The sequence below is a fragment of the Salvia splendens genome, chromosome 15 (genome assembly GCF_004379255.2).
Source record: "Salvia splendens isolate huo1 chromosome 15, SspV2, whole genome shotgun sequence".
Classification (NCBI taxonomy): domain Eukaryota; kingdom Viridiplantae; phylum Streptophyta; class Magnoliopsida; order Lamiales; family Lamiaceae; genus Salvia; species Salvia splendens.
This window is the reverse complement of record NC_056046.1, coordinates 3,191,510-3,212,065: the sequence shown is the minus strand read 5'-3', so window position 1 is coordinate 3,212,065 and position 20,556 is coordinate 3,191,510. Positions and strand designations below refer to the sequence as shown.

General features: G+C 37.6%; 2 protein-coding genes across 2 annotated transcripts; one reads left to right on the top strand and one right to left on the bottom strand.

Annotated features, from left to right (window-relative positions):
- Positions 1-8,885: 8,885 nt before the first annotated feature.
- On the top strand, positions 8,886-12,486 carry LOC121769263 (formin-like protein 6). The gene is made up of 4 exons (XM_042166012.1): positions 8,886-10,237; positions 10,307-10,497; positions 11,010-11,251; positions 11,337-12,486. The coding sequence occupies exons 1-4, from the start codon at positions 9,108-9,110 to the stop codon at positions 12,105-12,107; spliced, it is 2,334 nt and encodes a 777-aa protein (XP_042021946.1). The 5' UTR covers positions 8,886-9,107; the 3' UTR covers positions 12,108-12,486.
- Positions 12,487-13,123: 637 nt separating this feature from the next.
- LOC121767689 (BTB/POZ and TAZ domain-containing protein 4-like) lies at positions 13,124-15,750 on the bottom strand. Its single transcript, XM_042164016.1, has 6 exons — positions 15,568-15,750; positions 14,912-15,146; positions 14,693-14,829; positions 14,032-14,338; positions 13,640-13,953; positions 13,124-13,480 (listed from the first exon to the last, which is right to left on the bottom strand). Exons 2-6 carry the CDS (start codon positions 15,137-15,139, stop codon positions 13,354-13,356), a joined length of 1,113 nt encoding a protein of 370 aa, XP_042019950.1. The 5' UTR covers positions 15,140-15,146; positions 15,568-15,750; the 3' UTR covers positions 13,124-13,353.
- Between the last annotated feature and the right edge of the window lie 4,806 nt (positions 15,751-20,556).

The following is a 20,556-nucleotide window of genomic DNA, read 5'->3' as shown; positions in this document are numbered from 1 at the left end:
GCGGAGCTTCGGGCGCCGACATACTGAGGGCGGCTTTGCGCGCCTTCCACCAGGACACCGGTGTATAGGGATGTCAATCGGGCTGGCCCGTCGGGTTTCGGGCCAACCCTACTCGGGTTGCGGGTCAATCGGGTGCGGGCTAATCGGGTTGTGATTTCTTTCGGGTTATAAAAGCTCAGCCCTAACCCTAAAAGCTCGGGTTTCGGGCTAGCCCAGCGGGTTAATCGGGTTGCTACCGATAATATTAACATGCGATCAACCCAATAAATAATTATTAAAATTACTAATATTCATGCAATGTAAAACATTTAATTATGATATATTTGAGATATATGCTTAAACTCAATCATAAACATGATCAAATACTAATATTTCAGATATTTCGTAGAATTTTAATGCATGTTTTAGAAATTTAAATATTTTTCTTGTGAATTTGAAGTTTTTAATTTATTTATCAATTATTATATTAATAAAAATTCAATATATAATTTGTATATATAATATAAAATTGAAAGTTATTTTTTAGTTAAAATTAATCAATAAAATGTCGAATTAGGAGTAAAAAAATAGAATAATAGAAACTTTATCGGGTTTTCGGGCCAGCCCATCGGGTTTTCGGGTCCGGCCCTAATGGGTTGCGGGTTAATCGGGTGCGGGCTAATCGGGTTTTGATTTTATCGGGCTAGAAATTTCCAACCCTAACCCTATAAATTTGGCGGGCTATTCGGGCCAGCCCACGGGTTACGGGCTACATTGACATCCCTACCGGTGTACAGTTCAAATATGTTGATATTTGGCAGCTCGTCAAGGACGAGGAAAGGTGGGCCGGTGGTGTCCGCTCCAGCTCGGGATCAACCTCAAAGCGGACGAAGCACACGACGAGCGGCCAGTACTCGTCTGGTGACACCGATGCGCCCAGTGATCGTGGCACGCAGGAGGTTGGGGTTACGGCCGCCGAGTACGAGGGATCTAGCCGTGGGCGCCGTCGTCCGCAAGGGACGAAGGCGGCGAAAGCGGCTAGAGCGAGGAAGGGCCGAGGAGAATCAAGCCAGTCGGCCTCGGGATCGGGCTCACAAGGAGGCTCGAACACACTTATGGTGGCGTACATAACCGCCACAATGGCGGACACTTCCCGCTTCTCGTACGCCCAATACACGGCCTGGTGGAACGGAATTGTGCATATGGCAGGACTACTTGGTCTTCCCCCTCCCCCTAAACCTCGACCGCCTCCGGAGGATGATTCGCCGGCGGAGTAGTTTTTTTATTTTCCCACGTTTAATTGTGTGTTTTTTATTGTGTGTTTTTTATTTTTTTAGGATTTGAATTGTGTGTTTTTTTTTAATTTTTTTAAGTTTAAGTTGTAATTTTTTTTAATATTGTGTGTTTTTTAATAAAGTATGTTTGTTTTTTAATAAAGTATGTTTGTTTTTTAATAAAGTGTGTTTATTTAATTTAATTTAGTTGGAAATAAAAATAAAAATTGAAATAGAATGAATAGTAATTTAAGGAACGGTTAAGGAACGGTTAAGGAACGGTTAAGGAACGGAGGGTTGCAGGTTCCGTTCCTTAGTTAAGGAATGGAGTAAAAAAGTACAGTGGGGCCCTCAAATAGTGGTTTAAGGAACGGTATAGGAACGGTATAGGAACAGCGTTGTGGATGGCCTAATGGCATCCAACTTCATCCATGTTATTTACATGAAAGAGAAATATGATAATTTAGTTGATTAGAGCACCCGCAACGCGGTGCCGTCGCCGTTCCTATGCCGTTCCGGAGGAACGGTTTCGCGGCGGCACGCGTTGCAGCGTGCGTTCCGTCGCCATTCCGTGCCGCCACCGTTCCCATGCCGTGCCGCGTTTCGTTCCTCCGGAACGCGGAACGAAACGTTCCGCCACGCGCCGAGGCGACGTGGCGGACTCCCATTCGACGCGTGAAGCCCACTCGCTGCCCCGCGAGTGGGCTTCGTCCCGATGACGCAATAATTCATTTTTTTAAAAAAAATTTCGAATTTAATAAAAAAAAATAAAATTTTTTTTTATTAACGGTAATGAGACCGTTAATTTTATAGCCGTTTGGTTTTTTTTTTATTATTTATTTATTTACTCTATAAATACTCCTATTTCATACTCATTTCAATCACAAACACACATCTATTTCTCTCTATTTCCACCCCAATTTTCATCTCAAATCAACTCTATTTTCCTTCTCCCAAATTTAATCAAACTAATGGATCCTTATGAACAAATGCGTCAAATATTGGAACAATCACTTGAAGAAGATCGACGACGGGAGGCGGAAGAAGCCGCTCCGCCCCAACGTCGCTCCCGTACGTACATCCATCGTAACCGGGAGGAAGCCGCCGCAAGGTTAGTACGCGACTACTTCTGCGATAACCCGGTTTGGGGAGATACGTACTTCCGTCGCCGTTTCCGCATGGGGAAACCGTTATTTCTCCACATCGCGAATACTTTGGCAGCCCGGGAAGAGTTCTTCCAGGAAGGGTTCGACGCGGTCGGACGTCCCAGCCACACGACGCTGCAGAAATGTACTGCAGCAATCCGCCAGCTTGCGACTGGACAAACGGCCGACATGTTCGACGAATACCTCCACATCGGAGATAGCACTGGGCGAATGTGCTTGCTCAAATTCTGCAAAGGCGTCCGGGCAGCCTTCACCGACGAATTTCTCCGGAGGCCAAGCACGGCCGATTGTCAGTTCCTTCTCGACCTTCACGAAACAGTGCACGGATTCCCAGGGATGCTCGGCAGCGTCGATTGCATGCACTGGCAATGGAAGAATTGCCCGGTGGCGTGGAAGGGGTCCTACACGAGCGGCCACAAAGGTACCCACCCAACCGTTATACTCGAGGCCGTTGCCGACTACCGCCTTTGGATCTGGCACACGTACTTCGGGGTCCCCGGGTCGAACAACGACGTAAACGTGCTCAACCAGTCCGACCTCTTGACCGAAGTTTTGGATGGTAAAGCGCCGGCCATCAACTTCGTCGCCAACAATCGGCTTTATAAAATGGGGTACTATCTCGCCGATGGCATCTACCCGAAGTGGCCTACCTTCGTGAAGACGTGCAGTGGGTCTGCGAACCCAAAGCAGGCTCTTTTTGCGCAGAAGCAGGAGGCTGCTCGCAAGGATGTGGAGAGGGCGTTCGGGGTTCTCCAAGCGCGCTTCAACATCATCAAAGCCCCGGCTCGTACGTGGTTCATGGAGAACATGGTCGACATCATGTATACGTGCATAATCTTGCACAACATGATTGTCCAAGACGAAGGACCCGAGGCGGGAAATTGGTTCGACCCCGAATCCCCCGGAAGCTCAACCGCAAGTAGTCCGCCTCGAAGTGGAGCGCATCCGTCTATACAAGAACGGTTATCTATTCGTGCAAGGACACGCGACTCTAGCGCCCACACCCAACTCCAACATGATCTAATTGAGCACATTTGGGCAAACTTTGGCGGATGAAATTATTAAAATTGTGTACTTTTATTTTTTATGATTTTAATTGTGTGCTTTTTATTTTTTTAAGTTTAAGTTGTAACTTTGTTTTAATGTTGTGTGTTTTTTAATAAAATGTGTTTGTTTTTTTAATTGAATTGAGTTGAAATTAAAAAAAAATGAAATTGAATGAATAGTAATTTAAGGAACGGTTAAGGAACGAGGGTTGCAGGTTCCGTTCCTTAGTTAAGGAATGGAGTAAAAAAGTACAGTGGGGCCCTCAAATAGTGGTTTAAGGAACGGTTTAAGAACGGTATAGGAACAGCGTTGTGGATGGCCTTACAGTTGAAAAAAAAATCAACAAAAATATGAAAGGGTCATCAATGGAGGGCACGTGGTATACTCATCACTTACTTTGGAGTTACAAGTTGGATGTCCAATTAAAACACAACCCAGCACTTTTTTTTGTGAATTTTAAAAATATTATCTTTGATTCAAATGATAATCTTATAAGGTGGTTTGCTAAAAATTTCTATTGAGAGTCCATGGTGTAGTAAACATTTAATTCACCTAAAAATTTCGATTATCATTGATGCACTAAATATGTTTAAATAAATAAATAAAGTCTGACAATCATTACTATTTGTAATCTGAAGATCTGTACAATATATACCTGCGAAATAAATAGTACAATTATTACAGTCTCTGCAATATAATTACACCGGGCACGAGTATATGTCGGTTTAGTTATACTTAATTTAGAGAAATAACTCCACAACATGTACAAGTTTAAATGAGTTTAAATTGGTTAATCTGTGAAGCAGAAAGCCAAAAATTAACAGGAAGATTTAGGTTGCGTTAAGAATATTTGAATTAGTAGTTTAAGATTGTAATCTATGGATATGCATCCGTTATGGATCTGAATCATTGTCTAGCTTTATTCAAAGCAAGATGTCATTATTAATTAATAATAATAACAATTACTATGATATGAAAAAAATTGAAATTTGGCGTGGACAAAATCTTCAAGAATAATTAATTATGATTGACGATAATACTTAATTAATTGAAGTGAATGAGCAGAAAAATGTCGTTTGAGATTGTCTGAATTCTGAAATAAAGCATATCTAGAGATGCTCTGCACTCTCAACTCAACCGTGACAGCACGTGCTAAAATGAACCAACATATACAGATTCCTTTCCTAATTTCTGCATATTTACATTATAAAACTTTTTATTCATTAAATGTGCCAATAGAATCTTTTATTCATTAACTAGCCCATCTCACTCTATCAACTACGTCATCTCTTACGACAGAAACCTTAAAAATGAAGGTTTGTTCAGACATTGTTCGTCCTCGAATAATGAGAAGAACAATTGAACAAATACAAATCAAACACAAATAGGTCTGCCTATTCATTCAAATAGTTGTTTGTAATTGATATGGACCTGCACCAGCCACCCCATACAAATGCGGACGAGTCACTGGAACGGACGTAGAAGATTAAGAAGTCGACAAATCAAACGATGATGAGGAGCAGCCCGTGACCCAAGGATCGGGACGACCGAAGCGTAACGCGGGCATGCCAAAACACCTCGCTGATTATGAGCTTTATTAGATAGATATTAATTAATTGTTTTTCCTTGTTTTCTTTTCCTTATTTTTGCTATTTATTTCCTTTCATCGAACCCTTTTAAATTAGGATAGATTTACTAAATCTTTTCAAGTTTTCTTCTTGATTCTTTCCCGAATCTTAGAGTCGAATTAAGCAGGGTTGTGATCTTATAAATAATAGGATCCATTAGAGAGTCAAAATCATCGAGATATATGAAATAAAGTTTCAATTCTCGAAGGACCCTGTTTTACCTAGAACTTCAACTAGGTTTTGCTATTGTTTTTTTCAATCTTTACGACAAACACAGGTGCTCACAATCTGATAAGATTAAAAGCCTATCAGTAATGTAGTAGGAGAAATGGGCTAAGTCACTCAAATAGGCGTTCAAGCTCACACCTATGAAGCGTGAGAGAATTTGAGGTTTAAATTCTGCTTGAAGATGGCTATGAGGCTTTTCTAGCTCGAGTAGGTGAGAAAGTGGTACTACATATTCATAACTAAAAATGTGAATGATAAAACACGAAGTTTCAAAAATTTCCTAGTCGTTCCATAATTTTTTGGAGACAAATTTGATACTACAATACTTACTACTAAATTGGAGCATAAGTGTAGGTGTTGTCGATGAATAGTGATGTAAATGTGTATTAATGTGATGACGTGGACAACTAAACGACGTAATTTTGAACTCGAACCTAAAAATAACTAGCATATATTTGATCAAATGAGACAATTGAGAATTTTTTAAACTTCATTATCATTTAAGTTTTGAAAGTTTGGATAGCAATTAATTAACCCTTCTTAATCTGTGTAACACAGTAATTGACTAGTGATGTAACAATTGGGCCGCAAAATGGGCTTTCGGCAGAAAACTATTGATAGAAGACATATTCGAAAACTGGCCCATTAAATTACTGAAAATGTAACTCACCTCTCAATCCCAAAACATCAATCAACATATATTGCAAATTTGCACATGCTCCACCCTAGAAATAAAATTATAAGGAAAAATATACTAGAATGTTTCATAGTTGAACATTTTTTTCCAAAATAAATCAACATTTAGATCGTCATATTTTGGTATCTCCTTTTGAAAGTCAAATTCTTTGGACTAGGGGTGTGCTTTCGGGTTTCAGTTCGGTATTTTGTCAAAACCGAACCAAAACCGAAAAACCGAATTTAGTTCAAAATCCAAACCGAACCGAACCCGAAAAACCGAAAAACCGAAACCGAAAAACCGACAACCGAACTTAAAAAACCGAAAAACCTGAAAAAACCGAAAAAACCCGAATAAATAAATATAATATTAATATATATATGTGTAATTTATTTTATTTTATATATACTAATAGAATATTTATATATAATATAAAATTAATAATACATATAATATATATAATATAGTAGAATTTATTAAAATAATATACTATATATTATATATAATATAATATATTAAATTTATAGAATATATATATATATAATTCGGTTATTCGGTTTTTTTCTTCACCCGAACCGAACCGAACCGAAAAATCGAATTTTTTATATTTTCAAAACCGAACCGAAATAACCGAACCGAATTTCAAAATTTCGGTTTGGTTCGGTTCGGATATTCGGTTTCCGATTTTTTTCTCACCCCTACTTTGGACTTACAAAATATGACAAAATTAATGTGTTTGATGATTGTGAAGGTCACTAATACGTGCTTTGTGATTATGATTAGGAATCTAACTCTTCTATGTGAAGCGTCGATTTTGTAAATTCAAAAAATTAAGTTATAATCTTAAATTAAGTTTCTGCTTTTGGCACCAATAATTTTAAGGACATTTCGAGCAGCATGAATTTTGTCTTTTCTATTCTTTTATGTATTTTCGTGAGCTATACTTCACTTGTAGTAGTGATTTGATTTTAGATTCTTGTCTGATTTCCACGTCTTTTACTTCTGGATTTAATGTGTATGGAGTAGAAATTACGTGTAGACTTTCGAATTATGATTATTCTTCTATAATGGTACGTAGCTAACAAGCAATTATTCTTGTCTAACCCAATAATGTAATTATAATTGCGAATTTAAGAATCCGAAAAAAAAATCTCTATTTTAATTTGCACTTATTTGTTTGCTTTTACCTAATAATCACTATTTACTATTCTTAAGAGATGGGACTCTACCAAATCTCAGCCAATATTTTAAAAATTATTATCTATATAATTGGTGTTTCTTTGAGAAAGCAAATTGAATAAAGAGATAAACAGAATCTATACTAATCTAGTACGGAGTAGTATTATTTTGGTGAATAAATTGAAATTTTAAAAATTTAGTGGGTCATATAATCCTTCAAACACTCATCATATAATTATTTCATAAATCTAATTTACCTCACAAAAGTGTTAATAATTTCAGACCACATCTTTTATTTCCACTTCAACTTTTTGCTGGAGTAAACTTTACTTTTCTATCCTCTCTTATTTTCCTTTCATTGTATGTGGTAATGTACAGTATGAGTTGTTGCGATCGTGTAAATAATTTGTTTTTTTAAGTGAGATGATATTTTTTTATTTAAATGTCAAGAAAAACGAAAAAGTTATTGTCTGAGAAATGAGAAATGAATCATTCAACGGTGAAATTAAGGCACTGAAAAGGATATATATCGCCTCATGTCGACATCACTCACTGATTGGCATATCATTTAATTTATTTGGACAAAAATAAGAATGAGCTATCGGTTTCAATTAGAATTTCTGGTGTAAGAAAAATAGATCCACCCTAGATATAAAAACAATAAAAAAATTAATATGTAATTATTAATTTTGCCCGTGATTTATAAAAGGCATTCATTCTTTAAAGTTGGAAATGAATTATTAATTTTTTTATTGTTATCGTTTATTATGTGTAGGATGAGCATCATTACTGCAGCAATAGTAGAGCTGGATGTGAAAATGAATTAACAAAAAGTAGGAGAATATTAAAACAATAAAAAAGAGGAAAATGAAATGTAATAAAAAGGGAATCAACAGGAAAAAAATGTCGGCCTCGGCAAGTGCAAAAAAGAATCAAAATGGCGATAACATAACAACAATATATTTTAGACAAGAAAAAAAAGGTAAGAGGTGGTCCATTTGGTTTGGCACTAGGGTTGTGAGGTTTTATCCGGAACGTCGAGGTGTGGCCTCAAATCCGACTTTCGGTTTTGGTTTCGAAATCGTAATCGGTGTTTTCCGATTTAACGCAAATCATCATATCAATTTTATCAGTCTAGTTTCAGTTTTGGTTCCAATATTTTCAAACCGTGAAATGGCATTCAATCAACGTTTTTTTGGTCGAAACCCCACTAAATCGAAAAAACATGCGATTTCGGTACTATCGGTTTGGTTTCAAAATCATAATCAGTGTTTCTAATTTAATCAAAGCTGTCAAATCAATTTTATCAGTTAGGTTTCAGTTTTGGTTCCTACATTTTCAAACAGTGAAATAGCATTATTCGGCGATTTCGATCGATGCCTGACTTAATCGAAAAAACATGCGACTTTGATCTAAATTAGAGAAAAATTGTTAAAAAATCGTGAAAATTGACCAAACACCATCTCCGACCAAAACTGCAACCACGAAAAAGATCGTCGATCGGGTTAGTCTTCCACTCCCCTTGAACCAAAATAGGCGACAAACCTACCTCTAGCCCAAGCACTACGCACTCATCATCCTCTATTTATTTCTAAAAGCACGAAAAGAGGATCATTCCATCCATGCCATATCCCATGTGACGTCCACATTAGTAAATCATTTTTATTGTACAAACCAACTTTACTAAAAAAACATTATTCTACTTGTCAATACCTAAACAACACACCTTTCACTTGCAAAAACTGTAAAATACTGGGAATATTTATACAAAAAAGTGCTGACTTAAATAGCATCCAGATCTTGCACCACTCCGAAGCTTCTCCTTCACAGCCTCTTTCTCTCTCTCTCTCTCTCTCTCTCTCTCTCTCTCTCTCTCTCAAGAGATGAATAAGGTGAGAGAAAACAACACAAGAGGAAGAGAGATCACAAGATGAAAGCTCATTGTATCATCACCATTTTCATGTTCCTCACATTTGTTGCAGATTCCAAATTCATCAATGAAGAGATACACAGCAACAGGAAGAGAATTAGGATTCTGCACCAGCCATTCTTCCCATACACTTCCTCTCCGCCTCCGCCCGACCAAGACCAACCATTCTTCCACTCACTTCCAGTGGATCAGAGCCACCAAACTCCACCCGCACAACCACCACCACCACCGCGGCAGAGCAATTCGATCAAGAAACTCGCCATCGCAGTCTCCTCCGCGATGCTGGCGCTGGCAATGGTGTCGGCCGCGGCGTTCGTTATCCACAGCCGCCGCAGCAAGAAACGACACGGATCGCAGAAGCTCGTTGGAGGGGACGAGGAGCCGGCATTGCCGCCGCCCTCCAACTTCCTCTACATCGGCACGGTGGAGCCATCAGCCGCAAGTGTGCTCAGCGTGGCCGGGGATGATGCCTCGGCCTCGCCCTACAGGAAGCTGAACTCGGCCAAGCGATTCAGTCGCTACAGGCCGAGTCCAGACCTGCAACCTCTGCCGCCGCTGACTAAGCCGCCCCCTCCTCCTCCGGCCATCAGCTCGCCTCCGCCAATGTCGTCCTCCGACGACGAGAGCCACGACACCATCTTCTACACGCCACAAGGCTCGTCGGTGAGCCACGAGTCACCTAGCTCACGCCACAGCAACAGAGTTGCTCATTCCAAGAGAAGTTCACCTAAATCACGCCTCTCAGCATCATCTCAGGATACAAAGCCGGTCATCATACCCTCGATCAAGCCGCCTTCTCCGCCACCACCGCCGCCAAATTCTCACAAAAGGAACAAACTTGCACGTCCCCCACCGCCTCCTCCTCCTCTGCCGCCACCGTTATCATCAATCGCAATAAAATATGGAGATGTACAACATTCCAAACCACCACCATTTTCCAATAAAGTGATAAAACCAGAGACAAAGAGTCCTAGTCCCAAATCAACTTTCACTGACAGTTCAACAGTGAAAGTAGATGTAGAGGACACTAGTGGATCCAAACCAAAACTGAAGCCTCTGCATTGGGACAAAGTACGAGCCACCTCGGACCGAGTCACAGTTTGGGACCAGTTGAACTCCAGCTCCTTCCAGTAAGTAGAAAGATGCTTTCTTTGTAGGTGTGGAAGCCAATCCATACTTATAGATCATGTACTTTGCAGGTTAAATGAGGATGCCATGGAGTCCCTTTTCGGGTTCAATCCTGTGAATTCAGTTCCAAAAGATGCAACTAAAAAGTCAGCCACGGAGAAGGAGATCAGAGTGTTGGATCCGAAGAAGTCCCAGAACATCGCCATCCTGTTACGCGCGTTGAATGTCACCAGAGAAGAGGTTGCTCAAGCACTTCTAGATGGTATGCCACTCTTCTGTATACCTATTTATAGCTGTCTCAGTATGAAGTTATATATGGTTAGGTGAGAAACAAAATTTCATTAATTGAATGCATATCCAGTCATAAAAGAGAGATATCAGCAAGAAAAACTAGTCTCTCATTAGTGCCAGAAAATTCAAATTAAGTAGGAGTATCATTCTTCAGTGAGTAATTTATACCTTGACATCTGATGCTTTACAAAGAAGAACTAGAACAAATTCTTTGTATATAACAAGTATGATCGTCCTTGGAGTTGAAGTTCAATCCAACTACTTCAAACATACATAATATAGTAAAGATATAAGCAAATAAAATGGCATGGCGGAAAATTGTTATAGTATATACATTTGGGACAGTGGCGCGTGCTCATAGCAGAACGGTAAGCACATAGTGTAGCTAAAGAACATTTGACTGTATAGTGAATGAGACAATTACCGAATTCCATCTCGATGGATACTCAATCGTGGAAAGTGAATGTTATTTTGTTGCTGCAGGAAATACAGAGGAATTGGGTCCTGAGCTGTTGGAGACTTTGGTGAAGATGGCACCAACCAAGGAGGAAGAGATCAAACTTAAAGACTGCCAGGCTGAAAGCTCGAAACTGGGGTCAGCAGAGCGATTCCTCAAGGCAATTCTTGATATACCGTTCGCCTTCAAAAGAGTGGAGGCCATGCTTTATAGAGCCAACTTCCACACAGAAGTAGCATACCTGAGAAACTCTTTCCAAACACTGGAGGTAAGAGAATATTCCTTTCTTGAAATGTTAAAGGAGTGTACAATAGATGTAAAATCTTCCTACAAACAGCTCACTTACTATGCAGGAAGCAAGTGAAGAATTGAAGAATAGCCGCATGTTCCTAAAGCTGCTTGAAGCTGTTTTACGAACAGGGAACCGCATGAATGATGGCACGAATCGTGGCGATGCAAGAGCCTTCAAATTGGACACATTGCTAAAACTAGTAGACGTAAAAGGAACAGATGGTAAGACAACCTTACTTCACTTTGTTGTCCAAGAGATAATCAGATCAGAAGGCACGGATTCGGATCCAGCAAGTGAAATCACAACAAATTTTAAGTCTAAAGAAGAGGAGTTCAAGAAGCAAGGACTGCACATCGTGTCCGGGCTAAGTAAAGAGATCGGCAGTGTCAAAAAGGCAGCAGGAATGGACTCGGACGTACTTAGCAGCTACGTCTCTAAGCTTGAAATGGGACTACAAAAGGCCAGTATGGTCATGCAATACGAGAGGCAAAGCACTCAAGGAAAATTCTTCAGTTCAATGAAAGAGTTTCTTGAAGAGGCTACTGATGAAATCGCGAGAATCAAGGCTGAAGAGAGGAAAGCACTGTCACTGGTGAAAGAGGTGACAGCGTATTTTCATGGAAATGCTGCAAAAGAGGAGGCTCATCCTTTCAGGATTTTCATGATTGTACGCGATTTTCTCGCTATACTAGATAACGTGTGCAAAGATGTCGGGAGGATGCATGATATAGCAACGGTAGGGGCAGGGAGATCATTCAGGATACCAGCGACTGCATCGTTGCCAGTGCTCGATAGATACCACACAAATCCGAGGGAAGATAGCACCTGTTAATCTATCTACGGATGAAAAACTACCACATTTGATCACATGATGCTTATGAAGTAGCAAAATCACAGAATGACAGAACAAGCATCATGTACAGCCACATACCACACCATGAAAGTGCAAAATCTACAATTGAAATTTACAGAAGGAAAGAGCTCAAACAAGCAGCTGGGAATGTGGAAATTTTGAACGATATGTATAGCTACAATATCTAGCAAGCATGTGAAATCAATAGGAAAGAGGAGCTTTATGAATTAGTTTACGTTTTCTTCTAAACAATAGGGATTCAGGTGAACAATCTTCTTTCAATTTATATACACATAAATGATCTGAAAGCTTATTTTCAATAAGTAAATGAATAAAAATGCATTCTTCTTCGTATAAACCAATCCAAACATTCGTTTTCTTGCAAATTTACAATTTCAATCTATCAGAAGCAAAATCACGAAAACTGTAGCACATGACCTTAAGGTGTTTGATACAATGCCGCAGTTGGAATTGCAGAAAAGCGCAGCAAATTCAATCCAATTGCAGCAAATGATGACTGAATCAACGTGGAAATACATAAAAATTTGCTAATTTTGTCCCTTAAAACATCATCAATTTTGCTATTATGTTCTACCACCAATGTTAATATTTTTTTCACTTTTATCAATTGATTACATATAAAAAAAAAGCACACTCATACATTTCCCTAACATTTATTATTTCTCAGTTTAATTTTAGATTAAATTTCTGCTTCCCTATCTTTTACTAACAAATTAAACTCAGCTTTAGTAGATGCTTTGCCTTTTTTCTCTTTTCTGTACTTTTCCTTTTACTTTTTTTTTTCTTTAGTAGTAGTAGCACTTTTTAAAATTTATACATGTCGTTTTCTATATTTACAAAAAATTGTTTTCACTCATTTTTTGTAATGTTTTTCCAATTTTGTATAAATAATTATATTGAAAAATGTCCACCAATATTAGTAATCCGTTGAAAAGTCACTCCTAAAAGTCATCTTCACCTGCACAATATTTTTTCTCCAATATAGAATGTCTTATTAGGGTGATTCAACTATTACAACTAAACAAGAATCTACACCTTCCATTCTAATGTACTCATCTTTTCAAATGAAAAAAAACAAAGAATAAAGAATGGATATATACAAATATATAATTGGGAAGGTATGGCATCAATTCTTGATCACAAAATATGAATCAAAAAATGAAAAATAGAAATGATTATGTATTCGCATCTTCAATTCCTTGTATTATGTTGAATCCAATGAGAGAAAAGGGCCTCCAGTTATACTCTTTGATCTCACTATTTTCTTCACCAAAATTCTCCATCTAACATCTTCTTTCTTGCTCTGTCTCCTCCTCCTCTGCCTAAAATTTCTGCACTTCCAAAACTCCAATATTAGGACTTGGTGACATACCAATCAAAAAATACACCTAAAGCGGACAATACCAATACTAATGTGGAGTTCGGGTGTGCATCGACGAACCCTCACAGCATCATATCTAAGAATATATGATGGGGAAGCAAGAAATGACCTGCACAATGGTACACTGCAACCATCCGGGGTAGGGCAAAGATGCGAGTGCAGTTCCAAGATTTGCCACATTCGCTTGCAATGGATGCATCCACCGGAGCTTCTCATCTTGCATCCAGCGAAGTGGCGGACGAGTGTTTCAAGGCTTGTACAAGCCGGGTATTCGCAGGGGCCTTGATCATCTCGTGGGGCCTTATCGTGTGGCCCAATAGTCCGACATCCGTCTCTGAATATGTGAACTATCGCCTCCATTGCTTCGTATAGCTGCATGTATATATTCCTCTCATTCTGCTTCCTCTTCCTGACCTTTCGTATCTGGAAAAGTTTCAAATGTTCCTTGTTAGCATAGGAAGTAGAAAATATCTCTCATTCTTGAGAATTTCTGATGCTTACAGCTTCTTCATCGGTCAAAGACTCGATTAGTTCCTTTTCTAGGACTGGGTGGCTCATTCTCATGTCCTGCCACCCATCCGTGGATACTACTGCCTTGATGTTCGATACAATGAAGCGATGGCACATGATGCTTAGCCAGGGAGAGTCGCACAGCAAAGCAAGTTGAAAGATATCAACTACATTCTCGATGTTCATCAATTTTGTCTCCAGCCAACGCTCACATAGATGCTTTAGTTCCCCAACGGCATATGCATGTGACAGTGCCAACAAGGGCAGTGCGAATGTCCTCATTTTTCCTTCTTCGTAGCTACAAATAGTAAACCGAATTGGTGAGCAAGGTGCAACATGCGCATATCTAACCGGTTTCTTGTTTAGACCAATTTTCCAGTTAGAAACGACATACGCAAACAGTATGTACGGAATTAAGGCGTAGAAACAGTAAACAGGAAACTACTTGCAACAGCAATCCTATGTTATGAGTTCAGTTGGAGCTATCCACAAAGTAGAAATGCCAATTTTCGATTATTGGATGCAATGAAAACGAAGAAACCATCTAACCAAGAAAAGCTCTTAATAATAAAAAATCACTTCATATTTGCACAAGAATGGTTGAATAAACTATGCATGAACAGCAATAATGACTTGATGCTAAGTTATTTACCAGGATGAATATAAGAACCGGATGAAAACACGAACTGCTTCAGATGGAACTCCACGAATTGGGATTGATCGCCGTTTTCTCTCACCTCGGCCTTTCGATTTGGTTAGCATAGCCTTGAAGACTGGAGAAGCCATGCCCTGCATTTACCAAATCAATTCAAAAACTTGCTACATTTAACTTTCACATAACATGTGTATGTGTTCTTTTATCAAAACTCACAAGAATACTGGCATGTGCGTAGATGATGCCACCATCTTCAGTCGAGATGGAGATATCAGCTCGATAAGCCTCATCGAAGAGACGATCTGAATTATTTGCAGCACTATGAGCACAGAAGCAACCCTCCCTCCTCTTGAATCCACTTGTTAACAACCCTATTTTGTGAGAGGGCAATGGAGGTGGAAGAGGCAATGCCTTCTCCAAACATTCCTTATTTTTGTAATTCATTTCACCTCTGCATAACAAAAATAGCACAACATTCCAGCTTCAAATTATGAGGAAAATCAGCTCTTGTGATCTATAAATGAATTAATTTCAGCTCAAATTGCAATAACAACTCATACACACATGAATCCGTCCATCCATCCAACCGCATCAGATTTCATACATAAGATTGGATTAATGTTCATCTTACCTCTGCATTAACACTAAACCCATAATGCTAATGTGAATTACAAATCATGTGACCTTGATTCAACACAATATAATCGTCATTTGATCAATTGCCACAAACACAAACAGAATCAAAATTCAAATTAAATCTCTAGATCTGTAATTCATAATCCTAATAAGCCAGTTATCAAAAAACAAAAAAAAAATGCGTTTTAATTATAAAATCACGAATTATTCAGAGAATGGGGAAATTCCAGCATTACCTTTGTAAATCCTTGCAGAGGAGAAAATGTATACAATGTCAGATTGAGAATCGTCGTTATTGATGATCAAATTGATGAATAATATTCATGAGGCAATCTCTCAAGTAGATTGCAATTTTGTGTAATTAGCACTCTATTAATCTTGCAGCAATTGGATAATTGCTAATTGTTGCAAGAAATAGAGAGATATAAATGGGGTGAGCTCTATATATGAAAGTGAGTTCTATATATGAAAGGAGAAAAAATTCACTAGTCAAGAAACACCAAAATGACAATCCTATTTAGTGTGTCACACTAATAAACTTTTGACAAATGGAAATATGTATAACCCCAATTCCAACTAGATATATATATTATGGAAGTGATATGGGGCAGGTACCCCTTAAATATATAACTACAGAATAAATTTCAACCACAAGATCAAGAAATTAAAGGCTAAGATTACTTTTAGAATTCTAGCATTATATTTAGGTTTTGATTTACTATATGAATAATTTAGTTCACTCGGGGGTATATTGGTCATTTTGCTGAATTAAAATGAGGTGGGTCTTCTCTTTCCCTAATATGAACATTCCACTTCCGTATGTCTCTTCTCTCCGTCGAATACATAGGGTTCCGCCACCATGACCTCCATTCTTCGTCATGTTTCCTCCATTCCAGCCGCCATTTCCTCCATTCCTCGTCGTCGTATAGTTAGGGCTCATCACCGTGCTTTCCTCCGTCAATTTCCGGCGTTGTGTCCTCCAATCCTCACTGCCTCACGATCACTGCGATTTCGTTTTCTTCTAATCCAGTTTGTAAAATTAAAATCTCTTATAAGTCTGATTTTTTTTTCTTTGAGCAATAGTTGGAGAATCGGAAAAAAGTATCACTGCCTGTTTTTTTCTTATTGAAATGTGAGGTTTGAAAATTCATTTGGTCTGGTCTTGTGCAGTGTATTTCTGTTGACAACGTTTCAAAGAGCTTGACGCAGAGAAATATCACTATATGCTCAATATACTTCACTAGACGCAAAGCATATACATCACTATACGCTCAATATGTTTCGCTGAAATTAAAAAAAGTACACTAAAAGAGGCATGCAGAATATACATCACTATATGCCCAATATACTTCACTAATATAAAAAACAGTACACTATAAGACATGCAGAATATACTTCACTATATGAACAATATGCATCACTATATGCTCAATATACTTCACTAAAATGGAAAAAACAGTACACTATAAGGCATGTAGAACATACTGCACTATATGCACAATAAACTTCACTATATGCACAATATACATCACTATATGCACAATATACATCTCTATATGCTCAATATACTTCAATGAAATGAAAAACGGTACACTATAAGACATGGAGAATATACTTCACTGTATGCTCAATATACTTCACTGAAATAAAAAAAAACAGTACACTATAAGACATGCATAATATACTTCACTATATGCACAATATACATCACTCTATGCTCAATATACTTCACTAAAATGGAAAAACATTACACTATAAGGCATGCGGAACATACTTCACTATATGAACAATATACATCACTATATGAACAATATACATCACTATATGCTCAATATATTTCACTGAAAAAGAAAAAAAAAACAGTACACTATAAGACATGTAGAATATACTTCACTTCACTATATGCACAATATACATCACTATATGCTCGATATACTTCACTAAAATGGAAAAACAGTACACTATAAGGCATGCAGAACATACTTCACTATATGCACAATATACTTCACTATATGCACAACGTACATCACTAAATGCACAATATATTTCACTATGTGCACATTATACATAGCTATATGCTCAATATACTTCACTAAAATAGAAAAACAGTACACTATATGCACAATATACTTCACTATATGCACATTATACATCACTATATGCTCAATATACTTCACTGAAATGAAAAAACAGTACACTATAAGACATGGAGAACATACTTCAATTTATGAACAATATGCATCACTTTATGAACAATATACATCACTTTAGTGCACTGATTTTTATTTCAGTGAAGTATAATGAGCATATAGTGATGTATATTGTGTATATAGTGAAGTAAATGTCGTTTAGGCCATCCACAACGCTGTTCATATACCGTTCCTATCTCGTTCCTTAAACCACTATTTGAGGGCCCCACTGTACTTTTTTACTCCATTCCTTAACTAAGGAACGGAACCTGCAACCCTCCGTTTCTTATCCGTTCCTTAACCGTTCCTTAAATTACTATTCATTCAATTTCATTTTTTATTTTTATTTCCAATCCAATTCAATTAAAACAAACACACTTCATTAAAATTAAAATAACATTACAACATAAAATATAAATATAACTTAAAATTCAAAAAAATAAAAAAAGACATAATTAAAATCCTAAAAAAAATGACATAATTTAAAATACAATTTTATAGAGACATCCTTAAATGTTTTATGTTTCACTTTCGATGTGAGACAAAATCATTCAAGGATGTCTCTATAAAAGAGAAACAACCAAGGATGATTTTATCCCACATCGAAAGTGGAACATAAAACATTCAAGGTTGTCTCTATAAAAGAGAAATAACCAAGAATGAGTTTGTCCCACATCGAAAGAGAAACATAAAACATTCAAGGATGTCTCTATAAAAGAGAAACAACAAAAAATGATTTTATCCCACATCGAAAGTGGAACATAAAACATTCAAGGTTGTATCTATAAAAGAGAAACAACCAAGAATGAGTTTGTCCCACATCGAAAGTGAAACATAAAAACATTCAAGGTTGTATCTATAAAAGAGAAACCACCAAGAATGATTTTATCCCACATTGAAAGTGGAACATAAAACATTCAAGGTTGTATCTATAAAAGAGAAGCAACCAAGAATGAGTTGTCCCACATCGAAAGTGAAACATAAAAACATTCAAGGTTGTATCTATAAAAGAGAAACAACCAAGAATGAATTTGTCCCACATCGAAAGTGAAACATAAAAACATTCAAGGATGTCTCTATAAAAGAGAAACCACCAAGAATGATTTTATCCCACATCGAAAGTGAAACATAAAACATTCAAGGATGTCTCTATAAAAGAGAAACAACCAAGAATGAGTTTGTCCCACATCGAAAGTGGAACATAAAACATTCAAGGTTGTATCTATAAAAGAGAAACAACCAAGAATGAGTTTGTCCCACATCTAAAGTGGAACATAAAACATTCAAGGTTGTCTCTATAAAAGAGAAACAACCAAGAATGGTTTCATAAATTCGCAAGTCCATCAAATATATATGGGATGTTACGAATTTCTTGTATTCATTTATTTGTAAAAATTGTTTTTAATTATAAAAACAATTTTTATAAATAAAAGTATTTTTTTTAAAATTTGATTTTTTTTTTTAAAAAAAATCGAATTATTGCGTCACCGTGACGACGCCCACTCGCGGGGCAGCGAGTGGGCGTCACGCACGTCGCGGGGAGAGCCACGTCACCGAAGCGCGTGGCGGCACAGACCGTGCCGCGTCTCGTGCCGACGGCACCCGGGACGGCATGGGCACGGAACCGTGACGAAACGTAGCGCCGCAACGCGTTCCGCTACGGTTTCGTTCCGGAGGAACGAAACGCGGAACGCCCACGGCCCGCGTTGCGGGTGCTCTTATAGTGAAGTAAATATGATATTTGATATTTCAGTGAAGAATATTGTTTATAGTGTATAATTTTTTCATTTCAGTGAAGTATATTTAGCATATAGTGACGCATATTATGCATGCCTTATAATGTATAATGAGTATATAGTGATGTATGTTGTGTATATAGTGAAGTAAATTATGCATGTCTTATAGTGTAATATTTTTTCATTTTTGTGAAGTATATTGAGCATATAGTGATGCATAATATTTTGTGAAATGTTGTTTATAGTGAATTAAATATGATATTTGATATTTTAGTGAAGTAAAGTGAACTAATTTTATCTTAAAGTGCACCATGTTCGATCATCTAATAATTCAATTCATGAGATGGTGAATTCAACTCTTGTGATAAAATATTGAATTAGCAGATCTTGAAATCGACAATTGACGATGGAGAAATCATCTTTTGAGATGCTATACAAATATAGTAGATCGCGAAATCCACAAGTGAGAATGAGAAATCAGCTCTTGCAATGAAGATTTTGCAATTAACAATGGAGATTGCTGAGAGTGAGCGTAAACGATGAAGATTGCAGCAAATCGGCATGAGTCTTGCTACGTCTTGTTGACTCGAAGGAATTTGTCGAGGAAGAGAGGGGTTCTACTATTGTTGCGACGCCGCTCCACATCGACGACGTCGGAGACCTCTTAGTGGCTGGCGGTGATGGATGAGAGGGATATGAAGTTGCAGGAGGCGGAAGAGGAGCAAGAGGAGGCGAGGTCACGGGCATGGAGGTCTGCCGGTACTGCGAGCGATGGCGGAGCGGAGGATGGTGTCGCCGATTTTGATTTTGTGTGAGCAATTCTGGGTGAGATTGAATGCTTCTACCATAAAATTTGGTTTCCAATAATGTCCTTATTCTATTTTTGTTAATTAAATATGAAAGATTTGCTACCTTTATTTTTAGCCTTTGGATTGACATATTGTATGGTTGTGATTTATTCTCTAGTTATACACTTAAAATTAATTTGACCTTGATCACTCCTCTTATTTGAAACACTCTAAATATAAATATACACCACTTATTATATGGAAAGTTTGTGCACATTCTATGTATAATAAATACACTCTACATATATGCCCATTATTTCATGTATTTAATATTTTAAAATTATGTTTTCACTAAGTCATCTTACTCGTAAATTAATATACAAAATTAATCACATCACTCATTTTAAGAGTTTTAGGAGATTACTTTTTTTCTTCTTTATAAATACAAAAAATGTAGACAAATAAAAAGTGCAACTATAACTTCAAATTTGTTGGCATTAATTACTACTCTA